At 37.1% G+C, this 17,022-nt stretch overlaps 1 protein-coding gene across 1 annotated transcript in view; it reads left to right on the top strand.

Moving 5' to 3' along the window:
- Nucleotides 1-17,022, top strand: part of LOC149871649 (uncharacterized) — a 59,786-nt gene that overhangs the window by 31,549 nt on the left and 11,215 nt on the right. Inside the window, exons 17-21 of the mRNA XM_090032913.1 lie at nt 195-325; nt 2,908-3,017; nt 4,336-4,504; nt 5,512-5,616; nt 5,919-16,682. Coding sequence (XP_089889039.1) covers nt 195-325; nt 2,908-3,017; nt 4,336-4,504; nt 5,512-5,616; nt 5,919-16,682 — 11,279 coding nt within the window. The remainder of the gene's footprint in view (nt 1-194; nt 326-2,907; nt 3,018-4,335; nt 4,505-5,511; nt 5,617-5,918; nt 16,683-17,022) is intronic.

Here is a 17,022-nt window from a genome sequence, read left to right as displayed (position 1 = left end):
AGTTATATCCAGATATTCAGAAGTGCAGAGAAACAGTTCCCAAATAATTTCACTGGGCACTGAGGTGGTTAACACCTTTGACGATCAGACCAACAGAACTGTAGGCAGTTTGTACATTTTAATAGATATCTTTTATTTGAAGGACATTTTAGAGACTGTTCTTGAAAACAGAATTTTTCACTTTGAATAAGTAGGTTTACGGACAGTAGTTGAAGAGTTGGAATTGGAACGAAATCAACTGCAGGAACAAATACTGTTCCTAGAGGAACGATGTCAGGACTTGGAAGACAGATTGCAGCTGCAAGAAAGAATGGAGGGGCTTCAGGTGAGTTTTTATATTGTGTCAGAACTGAAGATGATGTGGGAAGAGTAAGTGAGCTTTCCATTCCTAATCTGTTCTCTTGTAAAGCAAATATACAAATAAAAGAATCTACAGTCTTTCTGTGTTTTAAAAATTTGACAGAGTAATGTTACAATAGAATATGCCTATTCACACTTTTGTTATATACAGCAAAAGCTCTGTTATCTGGCACCCATGGGGAATAAGGGATGCCAGATAACCAAATATGCCGATTACCTGAGAGGCGTCTTTGCCTGCCTCTTGCCTCGTCAGTGTGCTGGGGGACAAGCACAGCACCGCCCCTTCCCTGTCCATCCTAGAGAGAACAATCCCTTCCAGTCGCATTGGATTACATGTAAACCTTATTAATATAAAAATAAATTTGCCGTGGTCCGAAGTGGGACTCTGCGAAACTGGAAGTGGGACTTCCGGTTTTGCTTTTGCCATGTTGACCAACATGCCAGTTAATGAAGTGCCGGATAACACAGCTTTTACTGTACCTCTATTATCTTTTGTTACGCTGTACAGTGCAAGATAGCACCCAGTTTGCTAACCAGTAGAAACACTTATGCAAAATCTGTGAAATAGTTTTGGAAATAGTTTTGGAAATAGGTTCCTTATCAGAACTTTTCTTTGAAACTTGCATGGCAGCAACATGCTGAAAGATGACATCACTTGTGTCACCAACTGTGGTGCCTGTTAAGATACCAAGAGCTTCATTTTTTTTGTCACTGAACAAATTATATCTTTATTTAGTTGAGTAGAATTATTTCTGCTTTACACTGTGAATGAGAAATCAGGCAGATAGGATTAATAACACTTCTAATATACACTGGTCATAATTTTATTTCCTGAAGGAGGTTGGATAATGTTTTGTGGTAAGAGATGTAAAAAGGCAATAAAAATGAAGTTATTAAAATAAGATTTAATAAGGGGAGGGACATTTATGTAAATGGAGAAGAGATTTTTTCATACAGGACTTACAAAAATAATAGAGCAATTCCTTACACACTTGTGGGAGTTTGCAAACAGGGGTTATACCTAGATTAAGATTTCAGTAACTCGCATGTTACTGTTAAGCTAGAAACAAAAGTAAAACTGTAGCTTCATTTCAAGAAAAAACTGAAACTCCCATAGACGAGTGAAACAGGTTTTCACCTGTAAATCTTTTTTTTTAATACGGTCAAAGTGGGCACATCTACATGTTCCTTAAAGCACTTTTGCTAACGTGCATTAAATTTAGTACCTCCATTGTGAAGTACTAGAAAAAGGCTCATTAGCCTATTTTGCACATTAGCGAAAGCACATGATTTTTTGTGATGCTTTGTTGTGCATTAAAATAGGCTAATACATATCAAAGTGCACATGTAGATGTGCCCACTTTGTAGCAGTTTTTTTTTAATATCAGTAAATGTTCTGTCAGTGGTGTAAGCAGTAATAACCACTGATAACCATTGATCCTTTGTGATGTGAAAGAAATAAATATTTTTACCTGATAATGATGGCACTAAGAAAACTCACAAAATGAATGAAAAACATCAACTGGAACAATGCATCTAAAAATTCTGATTGTGGTTGTTTTAAAGAGTTATTTCAAAATGTTGCCTGGTCTATAAGATGCTTGTCTTGACAATTTTTTGTTTTATATTAGCAAAATCATGCGGTTGACTGGTCACTAAAACTTAGTCTGGCTCTGTATTCAGTCTACTAAAAGATATACACTTAAAAAAAAAAAGTATACAAGTACTGTTCTTTTCTAAGTCAAGTTGTTATTTCAAGGGACAGACAACCTTGAGTTTGTGTTTGAGGATTTTGTAACAAAGCCTTTCAATACAGGTAACATTTGATGTAGAGGAAGAAGGGCAGTCATTCAGGGCTGTACAGGTGTGTTTTGACTCCTCCAAAATGCTAGCATTTTTTTTGTAGAGGTGACAGATTTGCCATTGTTGTTTGTCCTACCTGCTATTGATGATGATCTGTGTGTTCTGCTTTTGGTTTCTGCTGGATTTTTTGCGGGTTTTTTTTGTGAATTGTTGCAGTGAAGCTGGCTAGAATAACAGGTTTATGCTGTGAAAGAAACTCACTGTGTCAATGGAGCTTGCTTTATATTTCTTTTCATATACTTTTCACTGCATGTTGTTGGATGGCTTTGACCGGAAGGAAAAAAAAAGCAGATAAACCTATTAGAATTGGTTAATATTCCCAAGCAAGTATGGGAAAAGCATTTTAAAGTATGAGCCCTCCAGCATTTTCCCTCGTAAGAAAAGTAAGCTGCTTTCACACAGTCCAAGTGTGTGTGGTGCTGTCACTGTCTGTACAGTCCTTGGATTATCTCTGAGTTTCTTGTAGTAATGGACTTGCTAAGGGAAAAACTGTCAAAGCTTGGTTATTGCTGCTGTCTGAAACAAATATTTCACACTTACATTTTATATTATAGTAGTAATGGGCTAGAACAATATAGCTGAACAGCACATAGGATATGAAACCTGAAGGAGAAGAAACCTGGAAGATAGCACTGTTCTGAATGTTTATGAGCTATAATCATGTTCATCATGGTTTTGTTACAGAATGAAAATGAACGTTTGCAGACCCAGCTCACTCAGTTACGCAGCCAGCAAACGCGAGATGCAGAAAAGCACCAAGGTCTCATTTCCAATTTGAATGAACAGCTCAAAGGGTAAATTTAAATTTACTAAAGTCAGGCAGGACCAGCTGCAATTACATATTTGTCTTTGCAAGTATAAATTTGATGCATGCAATTAGCCATAAAGAATAATATCTATTAAAAAAGCTGGGAAACAAGAGTTTCGAGCTTCACTGCAGTAGTGTAGTCAGATCATTTTTTGGGTTAGGGAGTTTTTCTGGAACATGTAGAGGCGGTGAATTCATAGGATTGTGGCGAGAAATTACAGGTACATTGGCTTTAAATACTGATACTGGGGAATAAATTACTGTGTTTTCCAAGTACTTCCCTTCAAATGAAATATGAGTATTTGAAATCTAAATATTAGAGGTGCACTGATACACCATTCCCATATTGGATTGGCACCGATATAAGGAAAATTGACAGCATTGGCAATCAGCTTTTTCTGGCTGACGTGGCCAATTAGTGTAGTACAGCATGCAGGTGGTCAGGAGCGCAGCCCAGTAGTGTGGAGAGCATCTGGGTCCAGCTGGTAAGTCTGTTGTGAGGGAAGGGGCATGAGGGGGCAGATCAGGGCCCCTGTAGTGAGGGAGGGTGTAGTGAGGGACTGGGGCAGGCACTGCGCAGCTGGGGGAGGGTGGGGGAGGGAAGGTGAGACAGAGCCATGAGCAGCTCATCCAGGGGGTGTGAGGAAGGGGTGGTGGCTCCTGCTGCTACACTCACCTTAAGAGGACATGGGGGTGTGTGTCCCCTGGATCAGCTTTCAGATTGAGGGTGGGCTGCTGTTGGGACTGTGGGTGGTGCCAGGTTCTTCCCGGTGGGGAGAGGTAGGGCCTGAGCTGCACTTGGCAGGTGCTGCTGGGAGAGGGGGGCTACGACAAATTTTGGGGTGGGTGTAGACCCCTCCTAGCACTGCCGCTGGCCACCCTGACCAGAGCCTTGGCACAGCCCACCGCTGGGAAGAGATTAGTGTCACCTCTGGCCCCAGCCCACAGTGGCAGCTTGCCCTTGCTCCGCATGCATATCTGGGGGCTCACGCACCCATGCCTTACCGGACTTCATGCAGCGATGGGAGCTGTGCCCTCCCAGACAGGCTGCTCGCAGCTTCATCCTGCACCTTGCCCCAGCTGTGCAGCCCCTGCCCTACTCCCTCCCTCACTGGGGGAGCCTTGATCTGCTTCCCCTCCCCCACAACAGATTTAAGATCCGGACACTGCTCTTCAAGCTGCCCAGTTGCATATTAGCAATCAGGTTGGTGTAGGCTGATATGGCTTGATAAAAATCAGTCCTCGGTATCAGCCCAAAAAATCTCTGTTGGTGCACCTTTACTAAATGTGTGTTTTCTTGCTAGACTAAGTGATAAAAACAACTTCCTTGAAACTTCACTTGTGGAGAAGGAGCAAAAGCTGTTGAGTACAAATGAAAAAGTAGAAGAAATTGAAACTTTGAAGAGGACACTTCAAGACAAAGATCTTCTTAATAAGGAACTTAGTGAGAAGTTTGGGCAAATTGAACTGAAGGTAAGTGGTAGCAAACAGAATTATCTTTGGGGAGAAGTCATTTTAAATGCTTTCACAATCTAATGTTGTAATATTTTACAGTAGTCTTGAAAAGAGTGAATAAGGAATAATAAGTGAAAGGAGCTATAATCCTTTTGCTGTTTGATAACAATTGCATATATGTTTTGGTTTTGGGGTTGTTTTAGATGGTTTACAATTCTAAGTAAATGTTAGTACTTGTAAAAGGTACTAAAAGTACAATACTGGCAAATAAAATCTTCTTACCCATATTTGCTGTGTCACCAAAATCTGTGCAGCAAGCTTCCTTGACCATGATTTCAATGTACTCAGCTCTTCGGAAGGATACGTTAAAGAGAAGAGTTCTTTGGTCTCTATACCTCTTCAGTCTTTGGTGTCTCTGCTGAAACTGCCAAGGAAGGGAGCCAATAGTAATTTGGGCATCAATCCAAGAGGTGCTGGATCGAGGCTTGTCAATTAATCCACAAGTCATTGAATGATAATGGTTTAGAAGCACTGTTAATCTCAGTGAAATTAAAATTGCGGCCCTAGAAGAGGAAACGCTTCTTACTAATTAATCATTGTTATCTCATCACTGAGCCACCTAATCACATTTTATTTTAAATTCTTTTTGAATAATTTTTGTTTTGTCATCTCTTGGAGAATATGTAAACAGCTGTTAGCAATTATATCTGTTACATGGTGTGTAAGATTTTTGGGTATTAACCTTAATTTTTGTTCATAATTTAATAAGATTATTTTCTCTTTGAAGCATTTTACCTTTCAATTGAATGTGTGAATCTTCACTTCTTGTGCCGAACCTTTGCGTGGAATTATTATATAGTCATTATGTTTTACCAGTAATGCCTAGATTTCAGTGGTTAGTGTGAATCCACACGTACTATGGATTCAATGCCAATCTAAGTTTATAAATTACAGTGATGTAATAATATATTGGCATTATATTTTTTGTGTAACTTCACACGTAATATTATTTTTTCTATTTTAAGCTTGATGAAGCCTTAAAGAAATGCAGTACATATGAAGTGGAATGTACTGAACAGAAGATCGCTATCAATGATCTAACAGAAAAAGTTGCTACATTTAAAGAAAAGGTAACTCACTGAAGTTATGTGAAGTGGGAAAAATGTACTTAGTTTGGTTTGATCCATTATGATTGCTTCTTCAGCAGAATATATAATATTAAAAAACTTCTGTTTGTTTAAACTTTTTGTATGTGCCAAGCCTATCATATAATAATCTTTAATTACATAGTGACTTTGCAACATTGTAAACTTACAGGTTGCAAATTTAAACGAGAAGTGATTATTTAGCTTTAGATACTGGTCTCATAAGCAAACAGCTGTTTCTTCCCTCAGCATAACTATCTTTGTAATACTGCTTTTTTGATGTCTAGACTTTGAAGCAAGATGCTGCAATAGAACTGATGCAACAGGATCTTGACCAGACAAATGAGGAGCTTGACAGACTGAACACAAGTCATTTGGAGGAGAGATCTCAACTTATTCATGACCTACAGAGACATGAGAGGGAAATTGATAACCTGAAAGAAGTGCTAGTAGAAAAGGACAAGGAAATTTCTGTTCTCTCTTCAAGTATGATTGAATATTCTGAGCAGATTACCATTCTGAAATGTCAAATTCAGAGCAAAGAGGCAGAACTACGAGAGGTGGAAGAAGCCTTGTCAAAGGCTAATAGGGAAATTCACTTACTGAAAGAAGTGCAAACAGTTGACATAAGAGATACAAGCATGAAGATTTCTGCACTTTCCGAGCAGAATAATACAATGACATTGGAGCTGGACAAAGCTAAAGAGCTGAATGGAGCTAAAACTAAAGAAAATGAGGAACTAGTAAGGCAAGTCAGTGAGAGCAGTATAATTATTAAGGATCTGCGTTCTGAAATCAAGGCCAACAATATCACATACCATAATAAGCTCATGGAGTGTGAGTCGCAGATTATTTTGCTGAAAGAACAAATGACTAAATCATCAGAAAAGTTACAGGAAACTGAAATAAAACACAAGGAAGAAACTGAATATTTGAAATCCCAGCTTGAGGAAAAAAGCTCTTCAAAGGAAAAATTGAACGGTTTGCTTAAAGAGAAGGAAAACAAAGAACAGACACTTGAAAATGAGTTAAAATCAGTTAAAGATCTTTACAACAAGCTAGTTTTGGAGGCTGCAAAAAAAGATGAAGAACTGTCTAAGTTATCTTTTCAGCTTACAGAACATATTGAACATCAAGAAACACTTAGGAAGGCTTTACAGGAGAAAGTAAATATTATTACTTCATTGGAGCAACAACTTCAAGTTGCCCAGCAGCAGAATGAAGAGGCTAAGCTTACATTAATTGAAGAACTAAAAGCCAAAGATATGCAGAGCAAAGAACTTAACAATCAACTAAATGAAATACAAAAAATTATGAATAAGATGGAAATAGAGGCACTAAGCATTACTTCAGCTAATAAGCAGTTGCAGGCAGATCTTGAGGGGAAGGAAAAAGATTTGGCAGAGCAAATACAAGCTAAAGTAGATTTGAGAAATGCAGTAGAAGTTATGGAAAAAGAGAAGCAACAGCTTATAAGTGAAAATGAGAGTTTGTCTAAATTACTAGATACAAAGGAGTGCGAATTATTGATGAGAACCCAGGCTATGGCAGCTGTGGAGGACAAGTTATCTGTTAGTACTATAGAGTACCAGAAAACTCTTTCAGAGCTAAGTGATGTTAAAGAGACATTAACAAAAAAGTGCAAGCAACTTTCAATATTTGCAGAGCAAAAAGAAAACTCTCTCACAGAGCAGGTGCTGGAGAAAACAAAGGAATATAGTGTACTAATTAGTCAATTGCGTGAACAAGTACAGTTGCTTACCATCCAACTGAACGATGCTAAAGACAGAGAAATGGAAAAAGAGGGAATGTTAAATGGCAGGTTGTCTGAATGCAATATGCTTGTCCAGAAACTCAGCCACAGTGAGGAAAAAATATTATCATTACAGAAACAAATTCAAGATATAACTCTGGATTTTGAAGGTGCCAACAGGTCTCTAGAAGAGAAAATCCTTCAGAATGCTTCCTTACTTAAGCAAGCAGAAGAAAATAAAGTGGACATGGCCAGGTTTGAGGATGAAATTCAAAAGCTTAAGGATGAAAATATGAAATTAAGTCAGCAGATAGAAGAGAGAGACTTGACTATTAAAAATCAAGGTGTAGAGGTTGAAAATTTTCATAGACAGGTTGCTGAGAAAATAGAAGAAAGTGCAAAGTTAAATAACCAGTTAGAGATATTTGGCAAACAAGTGGAGATATTAAAATATGAGAAGGAAGACCTTGCCGTTGCATGCAGCAGAAAGTCAAACGATTGTGATATCCTCCAGTCTCAGCTCTTACAACACCAATCTGAACTTGTTTCAATAAAGAACAAAGCACATGAACTAACCTTAGAAACTGAAAAATTGAAAGTAGATCTTGAAATAGCTAATAAAACAGTGATAAAGAAATCAGATGAAATAGCTACTTTGACTTCTCATTTATCTCAGCAAGGTCATAATATTTTAGCTCTGAAGGACCAAATTGATAGCCTAATAATTGAGAAAGAAACATTAAAAATAAGTTTAGAAGAAAAGGAAGCTCTCCTTTCTCAAAAGGAGGTTTTGATTGAGGAGATGGGGGAAAATAAAGTGGCAGGAGAAGGGAGGTATTTGCAAATAATTTCTGATTTGCAAATTCAAATGCAAGTTTTGAGTTCTGAAACCAGTCAGATTAAGCAGGCAATGCAAGAAAAAGAAAATGAATGTAGAAGGCAAGCCCAAGAGTTAAAGCTGTTTAAAGATAAATCTGAAGAGTCTGGTATGCTTAGAGTTCAACTGTCTGAGAATATGGAGGTGCTTTCCAATCTACAGTGTCAGCTTAAAACCATGACAGAAAAATCAGCAGAACTGAATGAATCAATTGTACAAAAAGACAAGTCTTTAAAGCAAAAAGTAGATGAATATGTTAATTTGAAAGCATATGTTTCTGAAATGAAAGAGAGTTCCTTTAAGCAACAGAAACAATTGGAGGTTTTGACTTGTGAAGTAGAACAATTAAAAGCAATAATTTTAGAGAAGGAATTGGTTGTCAGTAATACTACATTACTCAATGAGAAGCTGAAGATACAGCTTCAAGACAAAGAGAAAGAGTGTGAAGTGTTAAAGAAACAGGTAACAGATTTGGAAGAAGCAAAACTAAAACTAAAAACAGAGGTAAATGATCAGAAGAGAGTCATAAATGATACTAACCGGTCATTGGCAGAAAAAGAATCTTTTCTTGTGGAAAACGCAAGCCTCCTCAAGAAGTTAAGTGACAAAGCAGTTGAAGATGATGGAAAGCTAAAGTTGCTTACTCAGGTTCAGAGTCAGGTGCATGAGCTGATGCAAGAATTAGAAAAGTCCAGACAACAGCTACAGGAGAAGGAAAGTATTTTCATATCCTTGCAGGAAAAGTTTACAGCAGTGTGTGAACAAAGAACGGAACTTAATGTAACACTCAGTAAAAAGGAAGAGAATATTACTGGACTTCTTAATTCCTTAAATGAAAAAGATGCTAGTATTCAGCTGGCAGAAAGCAATATTAGTGCTCTTACTAAGGAAATCAAGCTCCTGCAGGAGAAGCTAGAGAAAAGTGATACAGCCTTAAAAAACATTGCTAGTGTTTTGCAGGAGAAAGATGAAAACTTTGCCGTAAACCAAAAGAAAATTGATTCTTTGACAGTTGAACTGTTCTCTATAAAAACAGAGCATCAGAAAGCACTGGACCAGATAAATATCTTCAAGCAAGATGCACAGCAAAAAGACCTAACTTTACAAAATCTGCAACTGAATTGTACTGAACAGGCTAAAAATGTTGAATTATTAAAATCTGAGCTAAACAACATAAATTCTAAATCCTCTCAAGACTGCCATGACCATATGCTTTTAATAGACAGTCTGCAAAAACAGGTAACTTCCTTAGAGAGGGAGAAAGTTCTCAGACAAGTAAATGCAGAAAAACTGGCGGTAGAAAACAGAGAACTTCTTGCATGCCAAAGTCTGTTACAACAAAAATTAGAAAAACTGCAAGAAATTAATGAAAAACTAGAAGCCAGTGAAAATTATTCCAGAATGCAGATAGATGCTGTCAAACTACAGATGAAGACTGAAAAAGAGCAGTTACAAATGCAGGTTAGTGTGAAGGGTGAAGAGGTCTCTGAATTAAAGTTTAAAGTTGGAAAGTTAGAACAAAGTGTACTTGAGTCTGAAAACAAATGGGTGACAGAACTTGATAGGGAAATTCAGCAAAATTTAGTTCTTAATGAGAAGGTTAGGAGTTTAGAGAGTGAAATGAAATCAAAAGATGGTAAAATCCACTTTTTACAACAAGAGCTGGACCTTATGAAAGAGGAGTTAACCAAAAACCTATCAGCATTATATAGCACTAGACTTTTCTGCAAAGAGCAGGATGCAAACACTCCAAATGCTAATTATCAAGTAACTGATAGTAAAATTAAATGGGAAAAATTGTCCATCATGATATCCACCATTCTGAGCAAAGAAGTGGAAGGAGAAGGATTGCAGCTGGCTCTTTTAGAAAAGAAGAAAGAAATAGATATTTTGAAGAAGAAATTAAGAAATATGCAGTCACTAGAGGAAACAAAGGTGTTGCTACAGAATGATCTTGAAAAGGTGAAGGGCACCTATCAATCTGAAATTGAATGTTTGTCTCAGGAATTGGTTGCTGTCAAAGAGACTGCTCAAAAACAACAGTCTCTTTTGGAAGGAAGAGAAGAATCATTTGCAGAATTGAACAAACAGATTAATTTTCTTCAGAACCAGATAGATAAGTCCAAAGAAGAGCTCAAAACCAGTTCTGAGAATTTGAGCGCTGACCGTAAAAAAATAGTGAGTCTTTTAGCAGAAATGGAGAAAAAAGATCACCTCATAGAAAACTTAACTTCTCAGACAAAGCAACAGAAGGATTTAATTTCTGCGCTAAGTCAGCAGCTGAAAGAGAAGGATTGTTCCGTTACTCAGGTCATGGAATCCCTGTCTAATGAAATGATGAAGTTTTCTGAAGAGAGAAATTTATTAAATGGTAAACTGCAGCAACTTGAATCTGTTCGAAATAGTTCTATACAAGAGCTAAATCAAGTGTCCCAGCAACTTGAGAATTATAAAAAAGAAGTGGAACGTAATCAGGTTATATTAAGTCACAAAGAAGCTGCATTTAAAGATTTAATGAATGAAAAAGAACAGATGCAGTTTAGTCTTGAGAAACTGGGTAAGGAGAAAGAGAACTTGAAAAAGAAACTTCAAGCAGCATTGTTGATAAGAAAAGACCTAATGCAAAAAATTGCAAATATTGAAAACAATACACAGGAGGAAATAGAAAAAGAACATAAAAAAACAGAGGAATTGTTGAAGAGGATTGATGAGTTAACACAGCAGATGAAACTTGTTCAGATGCAAAATAGAGATCTGGAATCCCATCTTGAAACTCTGAAGCAACAGCTTTTAGAGAAAGATGCCAAAATAAGTAAAATGAGTGAGACACTTTCTGCCGAAGTGTCTACTTTAGAGCACCTTCAAAACTATGTTGCAAAGTTGAAAGATGACATTGCTGTAAAAGAAAAAGAATCTGAGCAAAATCTGAAGTCTATGGAGGACAAAGACGTTCTGCTAGCTCACATGCAGTCTTTGCTTAATGAGAAAGAAAAAGCATATGGAGAAGAATGTTCTCAATTTCTCTTGACTCTTGAAAATCTCAAGGCTGAAATTTTAAAGAAGGATGAATTATTGAATAATATCAATTTGGTAGAACCTTGTTTAAATGCCAGAGTCGCTAAGAATTCTGTGGGCCTTAATAGTGAAGTTAATCAACTAAGTCAATTAGAAAGAGAGAGAGAGATCCTACACAAGAAACTTCAGACATCACTTTTGGCCAGGGAAGAAGATGTTAAGAAATTTCAGAAAGAAAAGGAAGAGCACTTTAAACTTGGCACCGATTTGAGTGAACAAACTAATGACCTTGAACTCCTCAGGAAGGAGCACAAAGTTAATCAAAGAAAGGGAGAAGAATTTGACTGTAATCAGTTGCTAGTATGCTCTCCAGAGAAAGAGTTGGAGACTCATGTGGCAGCACTTCAAGAAAATAAAACTACTGATCCAAATGGGATGGAATCAGATGAACCTAAAAATAAGGCTCAGGCTGTGTTAGAGGAGTCGCAGCAGACAGTTGGAATGACAAGGAAAGAGACTGAGTTGGAAAAACTAATTGATAACCAGGTGAAACTTCAAGAAGAAACAAAAATGTTAAAGGATGAGGTAAAAAAGACATCATTTGAACTTGATGACAAAATAGAAGAGATGATAAACCTGCAGGACTCGGTGAGTCAAATGGAACTGCCTGATAAAGGTCACAAAGACTGCATGTTGGATGAAATAAATCAACTGCAGAAAAAGTTGGACGCTTACGGTACAGAGGCTCTACGCATTAAGACTACAGTTGAATTTAGGGATAAAGAAAAGGAAGCTCTCCTTAAAAGGGGTGAAGATTACAAGGCAAGCAAGGAGGAAATTGAAGAACTGAAGATTAACCTCCAACAAGCAAACAAACTATTTGTAGAAAAGAATAAGGGAATTAAGGAGCTGATTTGTATTCTGATGGATTTCAAAGATAAGTTTGATCAGGAAAAAGGAAAGCTAAAAGAAACTGTACAGTTACAGCTCAGGTGGCAAGAAAACCAGGAAGAATCTCAATATTTTAAAAAGGCATTTGAAGCAATAGAAAGAGAGAGAGAAGACCTTATCAGTAATTTAGGGAAGGCCAATGCAGAACTAGTAGATATGAAAATGGAGCTAAAACATTTCAGTGAAGAAAACAAAAAACTTATGATGGAGTTAGATATACTACATGAGAAGTCTGTACCAGCCTCTGAAGAAAGGGATATGGTATCATGCAAGAAAGTTAAAGAAAATTATAGTGATGATGAACTGGTGCTGGCATGCTCAGAAACTAACGTGCTTCAGCCAAGGCTCCAAGGCAAAGACATCTGTGTTCAGTCACTACAGAAGGATTATTCCAGAAGAGCAAAGATAGTAGAAGAAAGAAATTGTGAAATTCAGAAACTAACCAAAATGAGTCAGGAACAGGCAGGGAAAAATATAACTGTGGTTGATCTTGCCTTGCAAAAGCAAAAGACTGTTGCACAGGAACAATCCAGAGAACATCTCCACAGGAAGCTACAAGCAGCTTTAATATCACGTAAGGAAGCTCTGAAAGAAAATAAATGTTTAAAAGGTCGGATTGATGAACTGATGTTGGAAAAAGAAGAATTGACCAATAAGTCACGTACCCTTGAATGTTTGTTGTCTGAGCTTGGCAAAGAAAAACAAAACTCGGATGCTAGTTCTTCACTGAGTACAGAAGAAAGCCTTGCTTCTGAAAATGCTAGATTATTAACTGAAAATGAAAACTTAACTGCTGCATGTGAAAGTCTTAAATCTACTATGGAGACTATAGTTCAGGAAAAGGAAGCTTTTTCTTTCCAACTAAATACTTTGAAAGATTCTCAGACAGTTGAATTAACAGGATGGAAAGCTAAACACAGTGAATTAAAACAAGATTATGAGTCACTTCTGCAGGCCTATGAGAATATAAGTAGTAAAATAGCAGAAATGAGGCAAATTATTGATCTCACTAGAAAAGAAAAGCAAGAAGCTATTCAGAGATTTGCTGAGAGAACACGTGAAAAACAGGAATTGGAAAAGCAACTTTATGAAGCTGTTGATGAAACTGAAGCTATAAAGAATAAATTGCAGCAGCTTGCTAAATCTAAACAAAGTGCAATTGATGAATTACAGAGTAAATTAGAAAGGCAGACATTTGAACATGAGGCAAGGATGGAAGAACTTCAGCAGCGTCTTCATGAATTCATTCTGCAGAACAGACAGCTAGTGGAGGAAAATGAGCAGATGAAACAAACTTCTGAGAACCTGAAGCAGGCTTTAGAAAAAATTCAGTATGAAAATGAAGTCCCTCATAATGAAATCAGTGCAACTAAATCAGACCTTCAAGTGCAAATGGAATTGAATGGGGCTGATATGCAGTCTGAAATTACTGATGCATTACATGAGAGAGAATCATTATTAAGGCAAGTACGTTTGTTAAATGATGACATTTCAGGGAAAGAACTAAATATGCTTGCCTTAGCGCAAGAAAGAAGTTTGCTTTCAGAAAAAGTGAAAGAAACTGAGGAATCTTTGGAACAGAAAAATAGGTCTCTATCAAAGCTGGAAAATGAATGTGGAAATCTTAAACAAGAAATTGTTATCTTGAATGAAAGAGTTAAAATTTTAGAAGATGACAAGTGCCTCTTACAGGAAGAACTTGAAAATGTACAAGAAACGTCTTTCAAAGTTAAAAATGAGCGAGAATTTCTGGAGACAGAATTACTCAACCATACCAAGAAGGTGGATCAGCTGACAGACAGACTGAAATCTGCACAGGTACAGAATAGCTTCCTGCTCCAACAGTTGGAAGAATTAAAGGCAAAGAACTGCAGCCTCATTAGAGAGCAAGAAGAACAGCAGTTGAATATCGCAAAAGTATTTGAGGAGAAGGTGAAATGTGCTCAGAGAGGCAATGATGGGGCAAAAACCAAAACGAGAGAATTGCAAGAACTCTTGAAGGAAAAACAGCAAGAGATCAACCAGTTACAAAAAGATTCTATTAAATTCCAAGAACTGATTCTAGACTTGGAGCGATCTGTGAAACTATCACAGTCAAAGAATGATGAATTTGAGAAAGATTTAAATAATGCAATAGAAGAGCGTGCCAAATTAAATGAACAGATATATCATCTAAATGATGAGCTTTCTTCCCAGAAAAATTTGTTAGATCAGTCAAAGAGTGACTTGGACAGGGTTTCAGCTGAGAATTTAATTTGGAAAAGAGAAGTTCAGAAGAAGGAAGATCAACTACAAAATCAGAGGCAAGAATATGAGAAAGAATTAGAGCTTAGTCTTCAACAGCTAAAGACAGTGCACAAGAGAGAGTGGTTGAACCTTGAAGAAAAATACAGTGCGCTTCAGCAAGAGAAAGACAAGGTAGATGGCGAATTTCATCGTTTGCAAAAGAAAGTCTATGTTACAGATTTCTTGTTTAGAAAGGTTCAAGCAGATTTCAATGCAACTATAGCCAAATTATCTGCTTTTGTAAATTGCACAGCTTCTCTTCCAAATGACTGGGGCCAGGTGATCAGTGAAATAAAAACTTTGGAAAAACAGTTCAAAGAGATAATCCAAAATAAAGAGAAACAGGTAGTAGAGAGTTACCCAGAAATAGTGTCTTTACAAAGTGATACAAAGGATAAAAGGGATCCGATTCAGGAACTGAATACTACGTTCTCTGTGTTAGAAGAATCAAAGAATGAAGTGTACTCAAGACAGAAATCTTTAGATCCCCAAAATTACAATGAACTGTGCAGAATAAAAAAAGAAAATGAGATTCTTCTCAACCAACAGCAAAAATTGGATACCATTCTTCAATCAAAAGAAGCAGCTCTACATGCATTGCTTAAAGAAAATAATTCTCTTCTAGAGAATAGTAGAGATGCAGGAAGGCAAATAAAAGTGTTGGAAAATAGTTTTGCTAGAAAAGAACTGGAGTTGCAACAAATTCTGTTGGAAAAAGAAAAGATCCAAGCTGAGCTGGAAAAACAGATTGCCATTTCTCAACAAATGAAGATAAGGCTGAACAACAAAGATACAGAAATATCTCTACTGGTATCATCTAAGGATGGGGAGATTTCTGCATATCTCACACAGATACAGACTCAACATAGAAAACAAATCAATGAATATGAGCAGCAGTTAAATTCTTTGCAAATAAAAGCACACCAATCTGAAGAAGCCTGTCAGAAGATGGAAAATGAATTGAAAAATCTGCAGCTGAAAGCTGATAAAACTGCTCAAGATAAGAATGAAATTGCCAATGAGATTGATGCCTTAAGAAAATCAATGTCATCTCTTCAGAATGACAGAGATGTTCTCTTTTCTAAATACAAAGATCTGGAATATCAGCATGAAAACATTTTAAGTCAGAGAGACGGTCTCTTCACTAGTATTGGCAACTGTGACAGTGATTTGAAACAAGAAATAAGGAAGCATCTGAATCGGATAGATGACCTTCATTCTGAAAATGCAAAGCTAAGTGCGCAATTAATAAAATGTAGGGAAGACTTTAACCAGGTTTTATCTCTGAAAGATCATCAGTTGAAAGAATTGCTTAAACAGAAATTGGATTGCATGAAGGACTTTGAACAGGAGAAATTGAAACTTCAGAAACAAATCACAGAAATGCAGCTGAGTAATAATTTGCAACAGGAGAGTACAAAATCTTTAGAACGTGAGAATCAAATATTAATATCCAAAATAAATGAACTGGAGTCTCTAGTTGCATCACTAAACAAAGAAAAACTCGTTTCTGAAACTAGAGAAAAACACCAGATGTGGGAGAGTGATCAGAAAATAGAATTGGCAGTCAATGCACAACATGGAGAAAAGCTTCAAGACATATTTAAAAAAATCCAGAAATTAGGTAAATTCCCAAAATCTTCAGAGGGTAAAGACAGTAAGTCAGTTTTGACATCTGAATGGGGAAATGAAACTGATACATCTCCAGAGAAGAGGCTGGTAGACCTTCAATGTCAGAATAAACAACTGAGATCCCATACTGAGTCATTTGCAAAAGCAATGGCTTCTTTACAGGATGATAGAGACAGACTAATAGAGGATTTCAAAATACTTCAGAATAAATATGAATCTGAACTCAAAACTGAAAAAAAGAGAGGAGATGAACTTGTAACAAAGCTGAATGACTTCACATTGCAAATTATGAATGTACTAAAAGAAAATGATATTTTGAGCCAAGAGCTTCGCACTGCTAAAAACAAGGTCACTCTGGATCAGGTTATTAGTGAAATTGAAAATCTCTGTGAGGAAGTAAGTAGCCAAGACCTTGAGATTTCTACGCTCACATCTGAGAACAAGAAGCATAGTCAGCAAATTGAAGCCTTTTCCAAAGCCATGTCTTGTCTTCAGGATGAACGAGACAGATTGTTGCAGGAGCTCAGCAAACTGAAGGTAGTTCATAAAGCTAAGCATGGCACAGCTTCATTTCCCATTTGCCTCTGACAACATCAGTGAAATAAGAAAGAAGGAGATATGGCTTAGAAGGGACAATAAGTGGGTCAGGGGAACTCTCTTGCATATGAGACGGGAATGAATGACAGGAGTGATGGGAGGCAATACAGATGGTGGGGGGAGAACTGTTGTCTTTTTATGGACGTATTGCATGTAGGTTGGGAAATGAGGTTGGTTAAGGTGGAAGAAGGCAAGAAGGAGCATTCTCCTTGGTCAGAGGCCAGGGGAGCTGGAGCAGGCAGGGAAGGATGAACTGGTTTTTAATACTTTTTTTCCCCCC

Source organism: Crocodylus siamensis, chromosome 2 (assembly GCF_052110815.1).
Source record: "Crocodylus siamensis isolate JL-2025a chromosome 2, ASM5211081v1, whole genome shotgun sequence".
NCBI lineage: Eukaryota > Metazoa > Chordata > Crocodylia > Crocodylidae > Crocodylus > Crocodylus siamensis.
Note: the sequence above shows the minus strand (reverse complement) of the source record. Positions and strands in the feature narration are given on the sequence as shown.